Below are 16,329 nucleotides of genomic sequence, written 5' to 3' on the forward strand. Positions count from 1 at the left end.
ACCTCTGAGGAGTCTGTATGAGACTGAGTAGAGGGACAGGGCTTTTAGCTTTTAGCCTGTCTGAGTAGGGTAGATGTTTGAGGCCATGGATTCTCCTGGTGAGGAACCTCTGTGGTCTCTCCAGCTGCTCCATGTGCTTTGTGAGGTACATGCTGAAAGGGGAATTGTATTAAATAATGGGTCTTATAAGGGAAGAATACAGGGATGTTATGACCTCCTTGCCCTGGATGAGATACCCTTACTAATGAGGTGGGCCATGTAGAAAGCTTTTCATACAAGGAGGCAATATGGTAGACAAAAGTCAGTTTGCTATCAACCTGGGTGCCCAAGTCCCTCATGACTGACTGCGTGCTTAGGACCTTGTTATTAATGTGATAATTTGCGAGGACATCACTCTCCCCCAAAGGGGATGATGATGATGATGATGCATTTTTTGGCATTCAGTTTGAGGCCATGTTTCTGGCACCAGTCATTTGTTTGGTAAAGACCCTCTTGGAGGATGTCCACATCACTAAGGGAACTGATGACAGCACCCATCAGATTTTATTTTATTTTTTAAATATATTACAAATTTAATAGTCAGCTGCCATCCTTCAGACCATTAATATATTGAATTCTGCTATTTCGTTGTACATTAAACAGGCACTGCACTTTTTGAAAACTGTTTTACTCTGCTTTCTAAAAAAGGAGTTAGGATACATTATAGTATTTATAAACTGTAATAACATCTATTAATGCCCAAATAATACTCCAACAAATTAGAAGAGTACCTTGTTTAGAAATATCCCTCAACTAATTAACAATGTTAGCAATACAATGTTAAATAAGTTAAGGCAGAAATAAAGGGTGTATGCATCTGAGGCAAACATTTCAGTTCATTTTTATACTAAAGACTAACAAGGCATTATGTATCTGTTAAAGACCAGGTTTGATACAGACTGTACAGAATCTTGTCTCTACATATCAGACTTCTTTATCTCTAAGTTTATATTATATAAACTTGAGAGCTAACCTGTTTACTCAATACTCATGCGAACATTAGACTATAACTCACTAAGTAGCCTGTCCTCTACATTCTGTTTTTTTTTTTCTCAATAAGAAATAAAGGAAGAAAACTGAATTATCAATCAAAGCAGGTTCTTAGAATACAATTATTGCATGGAAGCACCTACTAATTGGTAAAATTGTTGTAATGTATGCCATAGTGAGTACTACACATTTACTGCAAATTATATTGTGCAGATAAATATGGTAAGGCAACCAAGAACTGCCAGAGTCTATGACAGCCATGGGTTCAGCTTTGTAATACATGAACACATTAGTAATAGGACACGATTGTAGAATGCTTCAATTATCCTTAGGTAATAATTTATAATGCTGTCTTTATGTAGTACATAGTTAAGTTCATAAACCAGTAAGGCATTTTCTCTCTCTCTCTCTCTCTCTCTCTCTCTCTCTCTGTCATGGATGAGAAATCAAAGAATTAGCTATCACATAGGCAATCAAGTACTCTTCCTCAACAAACAATAATCAAAAAAGAAAGAAAAGACAAAACAAATACAATAAGTAAAGTAAAATACACAGAATAAAAAAGTCAGTCCCCTTTCAATCCTAATGGTAACACTCTTGGTAGAACATTTCAAATACATGAAAAGTATCATTCATTAGATGGAATTAAAAAAAGAGGGTGCAAAAAATTATTGTGTAAATAAAATGCTATTAAGTCTAAAGCACCAAAGGACCCTCTCTTTCCTTGGCAATCATGTAGTCATCTCCTTCACGTTACAAGCCATACATCTCAACTTCTTAGGGCAAGAATTCTGGACAAAGCCAAAAATATTTTGGGGGGCAAGGGTCCCATCTCAAGGACAGATTGGATAGATAGATAGATAGATAGATAGATAGATAGATAGATAGATAGATAGACATACAGATAGATAGATAGATAGATAGATAGATAGATAGATAGATAGATAGATAGATAGATAGATAGATATTGCTTTTACAAACATAGAAAGTTGCTAGAATAACATATTTTATATTAGCATACATTTTGCTGAAAGATAAGAAGTTTGAAACTCAAATGTCTTTCATTATTTAGTAACTTTGATCCTCACTCATTTGACAGAAAACCACACTTTTTACAAGTAACAGAGCAAAAAATATAAGACAAAAATCTGAACATTCTGTGAAATTCTGGACAGCTGAGATGTATGATGGCAGCCCTTTCTCTATAACACTTCAGATGAAAAGGTGGGAAGGAAGATTTACTATGGCAGACATGTGATGCAGTTAACAAATGGATCCGACCTACACAAAATTTATTTAACCAAACAAGTGAACTGTCCAACATGGATCTGATGACATACCCAAATAGAGACAGTCAGCTATAAAATGCACATGGAACATATTTGCAATCATGCTGGACTCTGGAAGATTGTCTCTACTACTGTTACAAGAAACAAGTCTAGTCTAGTCTCAAAATAAAATTAAACAAATAACTACGCCATTATAGCTATTTTTTTACTAAATGTTTCTTGGTCCAAATATTTCACAGTAACAATTTATTTTCAGTAAAGTATGGCAAATTATTTCTAAAATACCTAAGTATTAAGTTTTGGCAGTCTGCTGGTAGTCTCCATTCATCAAATGCCTAATGAAATATTAATGAAATAAGGGACAAGGGCAGCTGACACTTTATACAATCAGGGCAAGATTCAGAACCATTGTGCGCACTGTGTGTGCTTTGTGTGTTTGGTTAGGCTTTACAAAGTGTTCTGTGAAGTTCAAGTACACCTTCCTGATACAACACAATCATTGTTGTGTTTATAGCACACAAAAATTAGGCTCTGTGCAGTACAGGAGATTCATAGTTAGGTCATCTAGTGTCCCATGCTGTCACCAGACTAGAACCTACCTCAATCCAAAGGTGAGGACCCCAAATAAATGAAGCCACAGAACTGTGAACTGCAACAGAGAGTTTATATAAGCTCCTTGATGCAGTTACTAGCATACTAATCTATTAAATAAATTAATTAAAGAAGGTGTAATATTATCTGTGTCTTCTTAAATGAACGTGGAAGCTCACTGTCACCCCTTCAGCCAAACTTAGTTATGACTCTGCAGAGTAGATAAAAACTCACTGGATATTATCTTATACATGATTCACAATTCACAGCAATGTTTATCAGCTAAGGTAGTGCTGGGAAGGTTTGGTGAGTATCCATAGCAGTATTCTGAATCTAAGTAGCCACAGCCTGTTATATCTGTTCTCTACTCTACATACGGCTAATTAAGTTGGTCAAAACAACTAGACTGCCAAACTCTGGCCGTGTGGCAAAGAAGGATGTGCTCCACATGCACTGTGATGGACTAGCAGCATGAGCACTGGAAGACTGGGTGGGAAGGATGGGACTAAGAGTTCAATGCCACCATAGTTATCCTTGGGTTACAGGGAGTGGTTGCACTGTGGTTTGCTACATTTGTGACAGCTGCAGAAGTGCAAATGTACTGCCTGCAGCATGGAGTCAAGCATGTACATGCTGTAAGCTAGTCACTGCTCAGCCAGCAGACTTATCATGTGCGATATCATGTATGCACCTTCTGGCAAGAGCCGACAGTGTAGCATATAAGCCACAAGGAAGCGGAGGTTAGAATAGTCATGGGGATCTGCATACTGGCACATTTAATAGCCACCTGACTCACACCACAAACCAGGGATTGAATAGGTTGGTAAGGCTCACTAGTCAGGCAGCAGGTGGGATGGGGGGGGGTCCATGCCTAGACTGGTAACACTGGGCTCTTACCCTCCATGATGAATGAATTGGCTAGTTTGGAGCAAAAAAACAGGCATTCAACTGTTCCTCATACCTAATTATCAAAAAAAAACTAGACTTGCACAGAGGAATTAAGATGGATGTGAATGGCTACATATAATAGTAACTACACATCTGTTATATTGTTTTCTGCATTGTGGTTTGGCTGAGTAGAATAGCGGCATTAATATGGTCTGGGAAAACACTGTGCTCTATGCTTCATGCCTAGCTGGTGCAGCATAGCAGTATTCATTTTTCCATATTTGCAATTGTGCCTCATAAGCAGTGAGAAATAAAGACACAAGACAGAATGGCAGTGAGCAATTGTAACTATTATAATCTCTGATGCATTACAACACATTTCTTTACGCAAACAAATTTGTTGTCGACAAATAGAATTCAGTATTGTTTATTATGCATAAAATTATTCTTTTTTGATAAACTATACTCCAGTATTATTTGGCTTGGGAATTTGTTGTCATGTATCTATCAACACGAAGAAAATCACACACCCTCCCTTCATTTAACCAGTGTCATTTATCCTTCAATATTAAAAGTAGTCAGGGTTTTGGTTTCCGACTAGGAATATAGCACTCAGTAGATGCAGTTTTAGCATGCATATCTTTATAACTTTGTTATCCTAGGCAACTTGCAGTATGTGGTATCCATACCAATTGAATACATTCTGAATTAAAAACAAACTGCAGCCGAAAATATTGCCACATGTTGTCTGATCTTTGTGCTGTAGCCCTTCATATTTCAGTGCACTGAGCACCATTAACAATATCCTGATTATTTCACTTTCTGAATCGTGTACAAGACACCCTGGGCATCATATGACTTTTGAAGAATTTGTCTGCTGTGCTGAGACCATTTTTGAGTTTTGCTCTCATTGTCTTACTCTGCATATAAAATGACTTTGGCGTAACAAGACGACAAGACTACAGTTTTACACATAACTGAATGGTGCTATTGTATAGCCTGTCTTTTCTGTCATGTCTATTACGATACATATCCTTATGTGGCGACAGGAGGTTTAATGTCAGTTTCTATTGCTTGTGTTTTCTTCTCCTTCCCTTTCCTACACGACTAAAGCAGAACCAGTCATTGATTTAGCTCTAATATAGTGCAACACAACAATTCTTTTTAAAATTGGCATTGCTATACATTAAAGACTACCTCCAGTGCTTCATTCAAGCTAGCAGAAGATTCATGTCAGCGTACTATAAATCAAAATGCAAAAGTATTCCTGCTGAATTTACTTCAATTTTTATTTTATTTTTTTTTTAAGTTTTGAAAGAATGAACTACTTCACTAATATGTAATAATTCCTTCTTTGATAAAGGTATGAACCACCTATATGAAGATAACTACAACATACTGAAAATAACTAGTAAATTTAAACAAACGCACCAAAAATATAAAGAGGGGTTTATTTCTTATAGTTGTCATTCTGAGTACAAGACTTGAATGCAAGGACTCCTTACCAGCTAGCAAACATTTTACTGTTAATCAGTACTGACAAAATATGAAACATAATGCCTTACCTTCATTTGTATCTTGCCTTGTGTTCTTTATGTATGCAGAGAATTTGGAAAACACATCACTGCCAGCAGTATAAGATTCTGGATATTTAGGTGCAAGCTTAGGGTACCTGTGAATTTCAAGATGCATAGTGTATTAATATAACCCGTAACAGGCTTCCAAACAATAACTTCACTCCACAGCTTTATTAGGAATCACACATCAGATGGGCAATTCTGAAGACAGTGATCTGCAGCACCATTGTGTTTAAAAGGGACTGTAATCTCACTCATTTATGGTGCACTGCAATTCATAACAGTGATTATTGTTATTATGTCTAACTGTAGCTGTAATCTCCCTCATTTATGGCAATGCAATCTATATCATTGCTATTAGGTCTAAATGTGACTGGTGCATAACTATCTGTAGTGCAACTATTATGTCTAATGTAATCTCCCTTATTTATGGTGCACTGCTATCTGTAGTGCTGCTATTATATCTAATCTAGCTGTAATCCCCCTCACTTATGGTATAATGTATCTGTAATACTGTTATTATATCTAATTGTAACTGTAATGTTGGTCATTTATGGTGCACTGCAATCTGTTTCACAGTTGTTATGTCTAAGTGTGAATGGTGTGCAACTATCTGCAGTGCTGCTATTAGGTCTTACTGTAACTGTAATCTCCTTTATTTATGCTGCACGGTTATCTGTAACACTGTTATTATGTGTAACTGTACCTGTAATCTCTTATTTAGGCTGCAGTGCTATCTGTAACACTATTAGGTCTAACTGTAATGTAATCTCACTCATTTTTGGTGTACTGGTATCTGTAGTGTTGTTATTAGGTATAAATGTAATCTCCCTCATTTATGGTGCACTGCTATCTGTAGTGCTGCTATTAGATCTAACTGTAGCTGTACTCTCCCTCATTTATGGTGTAATGTATCTGTAACACTGTTATTATATCTAATTGTAACTGAAATGTTGCTCATTTATGGTGCACTGTAATCTGTTACACAGCTATTATGTCTAAATGTGACCAATGCAGAACTATCTGTAATGCTGCTATTATATCTTACTGTAACTGTAATTTCCCTCATTTATGGTGCACTGCTATCTGTACTGCTGCTTGTTAGTCTTTTTGGCTTTTCCTGGTTAGGGTTGCCACAGTGGAACTCCGATCCGCTAATGATTGGCAGTGAATTTTTTATGGTGCCGAGTTGCCAGCCCGATGCCCAACCTTCAGCGAAGACACGCCCATTCACGCATGTCTTTCGGAGGCCACTCGACCACGGGGAGGATATGCAGACTCCACACAGAAGGCACTCCAGGCGAGAATCGAACAGGAGAACCTCTTGCTGTGAGGTAACAACGCTACTGTTGTACCACCATGGATATGCTATCTATACTGCTGCTATTAGGTCTAATCGTAGCACTGTCATTATATCTAACTGTAACTGTTGTAACTGTAATCTTTCTCATTTATTGTGCTCTGCTATCTAGAACACTGTTAATAGGATTAAATGTAACTGCAGTCTCCCTCATTTATGGTACACTGTTATCTGTATCACTGGTATAAGGTCTAACTGCAGCTGAAATCTACCTGTGACTTCACAAAGAATGTGCCTTCATTAGTTGCCTCTTTCTGCAATGGCATATTTCTGTCTACATGCTTGTAATGATAACATTTCCAAGACGGCATGCAGGACTCCATAACGAGCCTCTATAATTGTGTCTACTGAGGAATACTAATTTTTCTTCTTATTTGAAATAACTCTTCTTGTACATTTTAAAGTCCCTAACCCTCTTACTGCTTTTTTTTTTTTTTAGAATACCTGAGACAAGTCTCACCTTCCTCACATTTCATTTTTATTAATATTGCATTTGTGTTGGGTTGTGTACTTTCCATTGGCTTTCTTTTCCACAAATTTAATTTGGTTTTCTTTTGGTGAATCAAAGCTTTCACATGTATGACTATTCCTGTAACCTTACCAGTTTTATACATACACTTTTCTGGCAATTTCCTGTGGTTTATTTCTAACCAGAGACACCAAAAAAATACTTCCCCCCCCAAAAAAAAATATCATATCTCTCACTACACCAGTTCATTTGTTTGCAGTTCTGTACCAATCCCAAAATTCTCATCTTGCATCATGATGACTAGATGATCTTGTAAAATTTCCTAGTTTCAATAAAATCCAGGTAGTTTTAGAGGAGTGCTACTCATTGTCAATCAAAGCACATTAAAAAGTATCATTCCTAAAGACACAAAGAGAATAACATTTCCTCCTACCCTAACATATAGGTTCATAGGTAGGTACTCGGCTATTGGCCCTAGGGCCTATATAAGCCTAGTCAAATGTACCCTGGCTTTCGCCACCCAAGAAAATTATTTTCCTCTGCCACTGTCGAGCAGAGCCACAGAAGTGATCCCCGGGGTGAATTTCCTATCTCCCATCCAATCATCAAGATTTTTCTTGAAGAGTGCTAATGAGGAGCTTTGTTTGATATAGATAGGTAGTTTGTTCCAGAGTATGGGAAGTCTCTGGGACAGGAATCTATCCCTCCAGCATGTTCTGTTTATTGTGGTGACGAGGTTTCGGTCCCTAGAGCATGTAGCTCATAGGGATTGGGATTTCTTTAAGCGGAGCATGTCTAAAAGCTCTGGGTTTGACATAGCTTTGTGTGTTAGGCAGAGATCACCTCTGAGTAGGCAATATGCAACGGAGTACAGCTGCAGTTTTTTGAGACGGTCTGCATAGGGCATCTCTTTGAGGCTGGTAATCCTCTTTGTGAGGTATTTCTGTGGCCTGTCCAGTTGTCTTGTGAGGTACATACCAAAAGGGGCATTGTACTTTATAATGGGTCTAATGAGTGACGAATAGAGGGGAACAATGACCTCTTTTTTCCTGGATGAGAAACCTTTTGTGATGAGGTGTGCCACATAGAAGGATTTCCTGACTACTGTGGCAATGTGATTATCAAAGGAGAGACTACTGTCCACCTGTGTCCCAAGGTCTCTTATCACACTTTCGGTGTTAAGTAGACTACCACCTAAGTGGTAGTTCATGGGTACTGTGTTTTTACCAAAAGAAATGACAATGCACTTTTTGGCATTGAGCTTGAGGCCATGGCTTTGACACCAGGCATCTGTCTCAGCGAGGCCCTTTTGTAGGATGTCCACATCTTTTGGAGTTTTGATTATGGCTCCTAGTTTGCAGTCATCTGCAAACTTCGTTAGCCAAAGACCTTCTGTGTTGGCCTGTACTTCAGAGAAGTAGATACCAAACAGGAGAGGACCCAGAACTGAACCCTGTGGTACTTCACTTGTCACTGGCCTGAAGATGGATTTGGAGTCTGCTACTTTCACAGTGTATGTTCTGTCAGTGAGCCAGTTGGCAATCCATCTTGTGACATAGGGATTTATACCTAGTTTAGTTAGTTTATCTATAATTCCAGAGTGGGGGATGGTGTCGAAAGCCTTGGTGAGATCTAGATAGGCTGTGTAAACCACCTTACCCTCATCTACGGCTTTGGTGACTGCTTCAAAGAAGTCTATCAGGTTTAGGAGACATGATCTGCCTTTTACAAACCCAAACTGGGTGGGGTCCTGAGTTTGGAGATTACCAATGTCATTATTTATAAGTTCCATGATGATACACTCCATAGCCTTGCAGACCAGGCTCATTAGGCTAATGGGGCGGTAGTTTCTGGGGTCTGTGGTGGCTCCCCTTTGTGGAGTGGGATAACTGTTGCTGTGCACCATTCAGTGGGCACATAGCTTGAGGTGAGGCTATGATTGAACATAGTACTTAGGTGGGGTGCCAGTTTGTCCTGTAATTCATGTAGAACACAGCCTGGGATGTCATCAGGTCCCATGGATGCTGTGTTCTTGGCTTTGGATAGCGTGTTTTTTATCTGTGCAGCCATGATTACAGGAACTTTGCATTCTTCTGGTATAGAGATGGGCCTTTTAGGGGATGACAGAGGGGGTGAAGTTAGCACTGAATCTATCTGCCAGGATGTTGGCAATATCAGTTGGTTCTGTATATTTAGTGCCATTGTGCTGTAACTCAGAGCAGATCTGAGTGTTGCCATTGAGATTCTTGACATAGCTATAGAATGCTTTGTGCTTGTCTTTAGAGTCAGTGGCGATTTTGTTTTCATAACTAGCTTTGGAGGATTTTATGAGGGATCTCAGCTTCTTACTGTGGCTGACCAGGGAGTTTCTCCAATCATGGGATTTTAATCTTTTTTTGCAACAGTTTCTTTCTTCTGTTGTAGAGTTTGTTTATGGAAGGAGACCACCAGATTGGCTTCCTTTTTTTGGAGGATAGCATCTTGGTTCTGTTAGGGATTGCACAATCCATGCACTTGTGTAAGTGCTTATAAAGTGCATTTGTGTAGGACTCAGCAGTTATACCTCTATTGTCCATCAGCATGGGTGTCGTGAAGTTTGCCACTTCTGTCTTAAGAAGCGTGAAGTTGGCTTTGGAGAAATTTTTTACTGTGGTTTCCCTAATGGGGGGTGGGGGAGGGATGTGGATGTCTAGGTTGATTAGCTTGTGGTCGGATCTGACCAACGAGGAATTGACCTCTGGTGTGGAGCACTGGTTGCCCATGTTGGTAATAACCAGGTCTAGGATATTGCTGCCCCTGGTGGAGGTGTGGATAAGTTGATCCATGGCATTGGAATTTATGAATTCCAGAAAACGTTGAGCACAAGAGTTGGTACATGAGTAGTTTTCCCAGTTAATGGTAGGGTAGTTGAACTCGCCCATTATTAGGGTGTTAGGTTGTACTCTAATACTTTCCAGTGTATCAAGAAATGAGGAGTGGGAATCCTGGGGCATGGCGGGGGATCTGTAGCAAGCTACAATTTGGATTGCGGTCTTTCCCAGAGTTAGTTGCACTTGGATAATTTCGGATGCATTATGCTGAGCAACTAGCCTGGAGGTGTGGATATCCTTAATGAATGTGGACACACCTCCGACTTTAGTGTTTTGGTCCAGGTTAGGTGGCCGAAAGGTGTGGTATGAATTATAGCCTGGTAATGCAGGGTACTCTCTGGAGCCTTGAACCAGGTCTCTGTCACTGCACAGATGTTGATGTTCTCCATTTTAAGGAATGCTTTGAGAGAGTGCATTTTGAGGTTTAGACTTCTAGCATTGAGTAGCAATACCCTCAGATTCTTCTTGCCTGTACCTGTTAGGGTGGTGAATTTGTCATTTGAACCTTGCCTAAAAAAGGCACTATAGGGGTGGCTAGAGCCTTAGTCAGTATCTGGAATCCCAGGGATGACAGGTGCAGGCCATCTCTGGAAAAGCATTGTGGCTTGTCGATCATGTCATCCCAGGCAGACAGATACTGGATCCCCTTAGAGTGACACCAGAAGCTTAGCCAATTGTTGAAGTCAATCATTTTGTCCTTGTACTGTGGCATCATTCTGGGTGATGGCAGGATGCTACTCAGGGCTAGGGTCATACCTGCCTGGGCTACAGACAGCTCCTCCATGTCCCTTTTCATGTAGTCCAAGGAGGTACATCTCAGGTCATTCACACCAACATGGGCAATGACAGAGTCATATTTGTACTTGTTGTGGAGTGACCTGAGTGCATGCGTTATGTGGCGGATCCTGACACCTGACTGGCAGCTGACAGTAACTTTCTCCTTGTTTAGCCTGGTGAGTGGAACATCAGTGTGCCTGACTATACAGTCACCTATGACTAGAGTGTTGGGTACGTTGTTATGCCTTATGGGCTGTGGTTGAGTGGCACACTGAGTTTGTAGGCTATGTGTCATTTGGGTTGTGTTGGCGGGTGGAGGTTGCTTGTGTTTCTGCTTTGGAGGTCCCTGTTTCTTGGGCAGGTTTTTACTGAGAGCCTCCACGAATGTAGGTGTGTGTTTTGTGTTTCTATGTGTGTGTGTTTTGGTGGCGTAGGTTTTGAGGGACTATGTGCTGAGTGTGGTGTGGTGCAAGTGTTTACCTTCTCCTCTTGACTGTCTAGTCCAGTCTTGGGTGAAGAGAGCTTTGCTTCCAGTTTGGCTATATAAGTGCATCTCGCACAGGTTGTAGTGTTGGGTGGTAGGAGGAGAGGGTTGTCTGTGTACATGAGGCAATTACTGCATTGCCCCAAGATGCCCAGATTCATCAGATAGACAGGAGAAAACACCGGGAGCTGACCCTTAGCCATGATTGAATAGGTGCTTATTTGTTAAGTATTAGAAACTAGGAAAGTTGAGTGCTGTAGTAATTTGTAGCTTATTTAGTGCTTACAATAAGTTCTGAACAAGTGCTGAAACAAAAAACTGGCTAGTTCTAAGAAACAAAATTAAGCTAGAAGACTTCCCTCCAACACAGAAAGGCTTGGGGGCCTAGAAGCCTACAAATAGTCCTGGAGACAGCAACTCTATATCCAGGCTAGACTACCCACAGGAAAGGCAGGAAACAAGCTTAGAAAAATTTTTTTTTAAATTTTTTTTTTTTTTTGTAGTGGAAAGAGAGAAAGGAGTAGCAGAAACTAAGCTGATTGAACTTCTCAAATGTTCTCCCTGTACTGGGTAGAATGAGGTAATGACACTAGACTGGGAGGAGGGTCCCAGATCAAATTTACACTAGGGGTGGGCAACTGCAAAGCCACCAACTATAAAAACACCATATGATAACAAATAACTGATGCAGCAGTTTAAATCTAGTAATACAAAAGACTTCAAACCAGAAACAGAAGTGGACCACCTTCTTTGAATCTTTTAAAATTAAAATGGATTTGTTGAAGGCTATACATGGCAAAAAACTCCAGAACAGATCCAATAGTGGTATTAAATAATGGTGTCATAATTACGAAAGACCTATTCCAGACCAGCCTAAGGATGGCACATGAGAGTTGTGAGGTTTAAGTCCCATCTGCTCAGTATGGTATTACAGCTTAGTTTCCTGTCTACAAATGCACCTGATCACAATACTTACCCATTATACTTTTGTTATTTAGCATACACCTTGTCACAGCTTTCCTAGACCCAAGTGATAAATAAACTGACTTGGAAGTGTTTGCTATCATGCCACTGACATTGAACCACCCTCTTATTGAAAGTAGGATGTTCTACACGATCATCTAGTCATCCTCATACATGATGGTAATTCTGGCCAGTTTCAATTCATCAGTATATTTAAAAATCATCACAGCATTTCACAAATTAATGATACTCATAAAGACAGAGTTTATTTTTTTATTTGTTTTTCCTAAATGTTGTAGAACAATGATCCACATTGTTTTTCAGTCTCAGCCCAAGAGTATGTTCTGGATAAGTGACTTGCCCAGAGACAAACAGTGGGCAAACAGAGGCTGAAGAAATCAAACCTTGGTCTATAGTATGCACCTCATTAACTGCTCATAATTTTAATATTCTTTGCTATCTACCAGATAAACAACAATAATGAGTGCTAAGCAAGACTCTTGTGGTATTTCCACTTGTAAATTAGAACTGCTGCCACATACATCTCCTAAACTTGTCTCAGTAATTTTTGATTCAGCTATATGACTTTTCGTTCATTAGAAGTAGACCCATATATATATATATATATATATACAAATTCATCCATATAATAGGCCATGTGGGCAACTTTAGATATCATCCTTTGTACCCAGACGACTAACAGTTTTACTTTCTAGGGGTTGTGGTGAATGGTAATGATTTTTGGCTCCCTATTGAAATGTCCTCAGTCAAAACGCTGAGTGCCAACAAGAAAAAAAAAAAGACTAAAAATGTAGGAAAAGAGTGCATCCTGAAGCTCGCTCTTTTCCTTTAAACTTCATTTTTGCGGGGGGGGGGGGGGCAAGCCCCTCACAGCCCCCAAACTTATATATACCTACTCTGAGATCACCATACCTCAGAGAAAATGAAATATTCCAAGAAATGGCCATCTCGGACTTAGTGTAAGTAAATCTATTTTTCAGCCACTCAGTCTCAGTTATGGAACTTGCTCTAGTGGGTCCCAACATTTCAAATGGTCATTTTCTCTTAGGTTCTTACCATCTTTGGGATATACAAAGTTTGCCATTTTTAGTGAAATACATGACATTTCAGGATAACTCAGTCTCTCATCCCACCCAAGTCATATTCTGAACTTTTTCCCTCGTTACCACTAGCTGCAGCCATTTCTGATTCAGACATTGCCCTACCACAGTGCTTTACTTCAAAGATCCAAAGAATTCAGAGACATGCAAATTAGCCAATAATGAAGTCTTTCCTCAATGCAGCTAATGTGACTTTGAATCTTTGGCTTCTGCAATTTCTAAAAAAGGCCCTTTTTGCCTCTGCCTTACTGCTTGTGTCTGAGCCTGTTTCTGAATCCTGGCCTATATCCAATTCCAGTTGTGACAGACTAATAGTACATCCAGACATTTAGATAAGAGCTTTACTCATTGCTTTATTTTCAAATAATTTTTAGTATCTAGTTCCATCTGATATATATTTTTTCCATCCATGGATACTTAAACCAAGGTCCTGCCTTTGTATTCTTGAGTATTTTTATGTTAGAAAATCACAGGATGACAGTCGTCATATTTCTATCAACTAGTTTCTTAGAATATGGGTAGTGTAGATGAGGCTATATGTTATATATTTTCATCCCCATCCATGCAGAAATCTTTTGAATTCCTGACCTATGTATTGAGAGCCACTGTCAGGTATCTCCTGTCTTGAGTGTGGAGTTGAAAGCACTAATCACACTTGCATGCATTGTCTCAGTCAGTTTATTTCATGGCATTTGGAGTAATAATCAACATATGAGATACTTTGGTTCTTTGAACTAAAACAAATCTATGCCCACAGCACTCCAAACATGTTTTAGTACATACTGAGTATGTTGACATCTCTTACTTTGGATTGCTATGTTATGCATTGCAAATGACACATGGTCTATTACTAATGTTTCCTCTTTGAGGTGACACCCCTGTCCAATACATTATATGTAGTGCTCTTTCTCTGCACATTATTATTCCCAGATATGATTACTCTAACAAACATTTTCTTAATTTACTGAGAAGTATTATTTGTTATCTTTGAAATCTAAACCTTGAATACAATTTATTTCTTCTGAAAGAAAAAAAAGGATGAATTTCCTTTATTATCCATAAATTGTGTTCATACCATCAATGGATCAAAAGAATGGACAAAAAGGGTGTAAAATGTACCACGGAGTATCAAAAGCACCATGGCTGCTAGGTGCTAAGTAGGCCCTACTCCCATGTTAATTTATTTCATCCAGAACTATTATAGTATAGTCTTGCTCACACCCACTGTTATGTTATATATTTGATTACTCAATATTTGTGTCCCACTTTGTGGTTCTAGAAAGACGATAACCTTAACATGAAATACTAAGAGACAACCTGTACCTTAATCTACATATCCAGAATATCACTGAGATTTACTCTATAAGTCACACAACTTGCCTCACTAGTAGTTTACTATATTCAATTCAGTATAACCGCAAAGTAACTGTTTTCCCTAGGAAAAATGAAGTAGCACTTAGCTAAGGTTAACACCAGCTTTGTTTTAAAAACAAATACTGTGCATTTTAAGGTAATACTGAAACACACATTCAGGAGTGTGAAAGTACATATGCATGCCATCATTATCTGGCATGTTAAGGCACAAAAGACTGCTCACTCGCAGCCATTAACCTGTGATGCATTCTAAATCCTAAATAGTCTACCTCATGGCTTGTTAAATCCATTTAAATGGCTACAACATTAACTGAGGACATACCTATCCCTGAATTCATGGACTTTAAACATACTGTAAGTTCATGCACATCCATAGCTACTTATGTCACAGTCTGCATTATCTACTTTAAAGGACAAAGCACCCCAAACGGACACAACTACTGTCATTAAAAACATAAAACCTTGGATTAACCCCCATGGGGTAACATAACACTCCTACAATAGCATTTCACCTCAGGGCTCTATAGTACCAGTTGTTGCAGCTCTTATACGCATCTATTTTAAAATACAAATTTTCTATTCATAACACATGCCTTTTAAATGCAGTCTTGCTTACCTCAGAGCATATGCCATCTGCTTTAAAAGACTGGCATCCTAAACACAGGGGCACATCTACTACTTGTGAATATTTAAACCCTGTTAGAAACTGCTGGAATAAATCTGATACTTCCACATCAGGGTCCCACCCTGGGGTGAATCTTTTGCTAGAAAAACATGTCAGAACTCTTACAGTCCAAGAAACTGTGTAATTTTAAAACATATCAATTTGTGAACCTGCATGTTGTGGGAGAGAAATGCAAATTAGGTTGTAGTGGTAGAGGAACACCGATAAGAGTAAGATAGAGGGGTTATATATTAATAAAGAAGGGTGAAAAAAATCACAGGTCCTAAGCTGCATGTAACTGGATTTGTGAAACTGCTACTGAGAGCATGTGACTCAGAGTAGCTAAGAATTTTGAGGTATTGTGACAATTAGATATTTGACATTATGGGTGATTTATTATTTTATGACTTCAGAAGGGCTATGACAGAAGGAAAGGAGGAAAGGGAGAACTGCTGGAGAGTTGTATCAGTTGCACATGCGACATGGATAAAATGAGATGAAAGAACAGTGGAAGTGAGTGCATAAGGTGTGGTCAGAGCTATACCGGGATGGCTTGCAGTGGCCTTGGGTAATATGTTTGGTCAGAGTTATAGGAGGATGGCTTGCAGTGGCCTTGGGTATTATGTTTGGTCAGAGGTATACGGGGATGGCTTGCAGTGGCCTTGGGTATTATGCTTGGTCAGAAGTATAAGGGGATGGCTTGCAGTGGCCTTGGGTATTATGTTTGGTCAGAGGTATACAAGGATGGTTTGCAGTGGCCTTGGGTAATATGTTTGGTCAGAGTTATAGGAGGATGGCTTGCAGTGGCCTTGGGTATTATGTTTGGTCAGAGGTATACAGGGATGGCTTGCAGTGGCCTTGGGTATTATGTTT

General features: G+C 39.2%; 1 protein-coding gene across 3 annotated transcripts in view; it reads right to left on the minus strand.

The window, feature by feature from the left end:
- Positions 1-16,329, minus strand: part of LOC122801881 (chloride intracellular channel protein 4-like) — a 406,749-nt gene that overhangs the window by 77,972 nt on the left and 312,448 nt on the right. For all 3 annotated transcript variants that reach the window (XM_044071556.1, XM_044071555.1, XM_044071557.1), the window contains one exon: positions 5,363-5,469. In XM_044071556.1, the coding sequence (XP_043927491.1) occupies positions 5,363-5,469 (107 nt within the window). The remainder of the gene's footprint in view (positions 1-5,362; positions 5,470-16,329) is intronic.

The sequence above is a fragment of the Protopterus annectens genome, chromosome 5.part0 (genome assembly GCF_019279795.1).
Source record: "Protopterus annectens isolate FY-2018-M chromosome 5.part0, PAN1.0, whole genome shotgun sequence".
Taxonomy (NCBI): Eukaryota; Metazoa; Chordata; order Ceratodontiformes; family Protopteridae; genus Protopterus; species Protopterus annectens.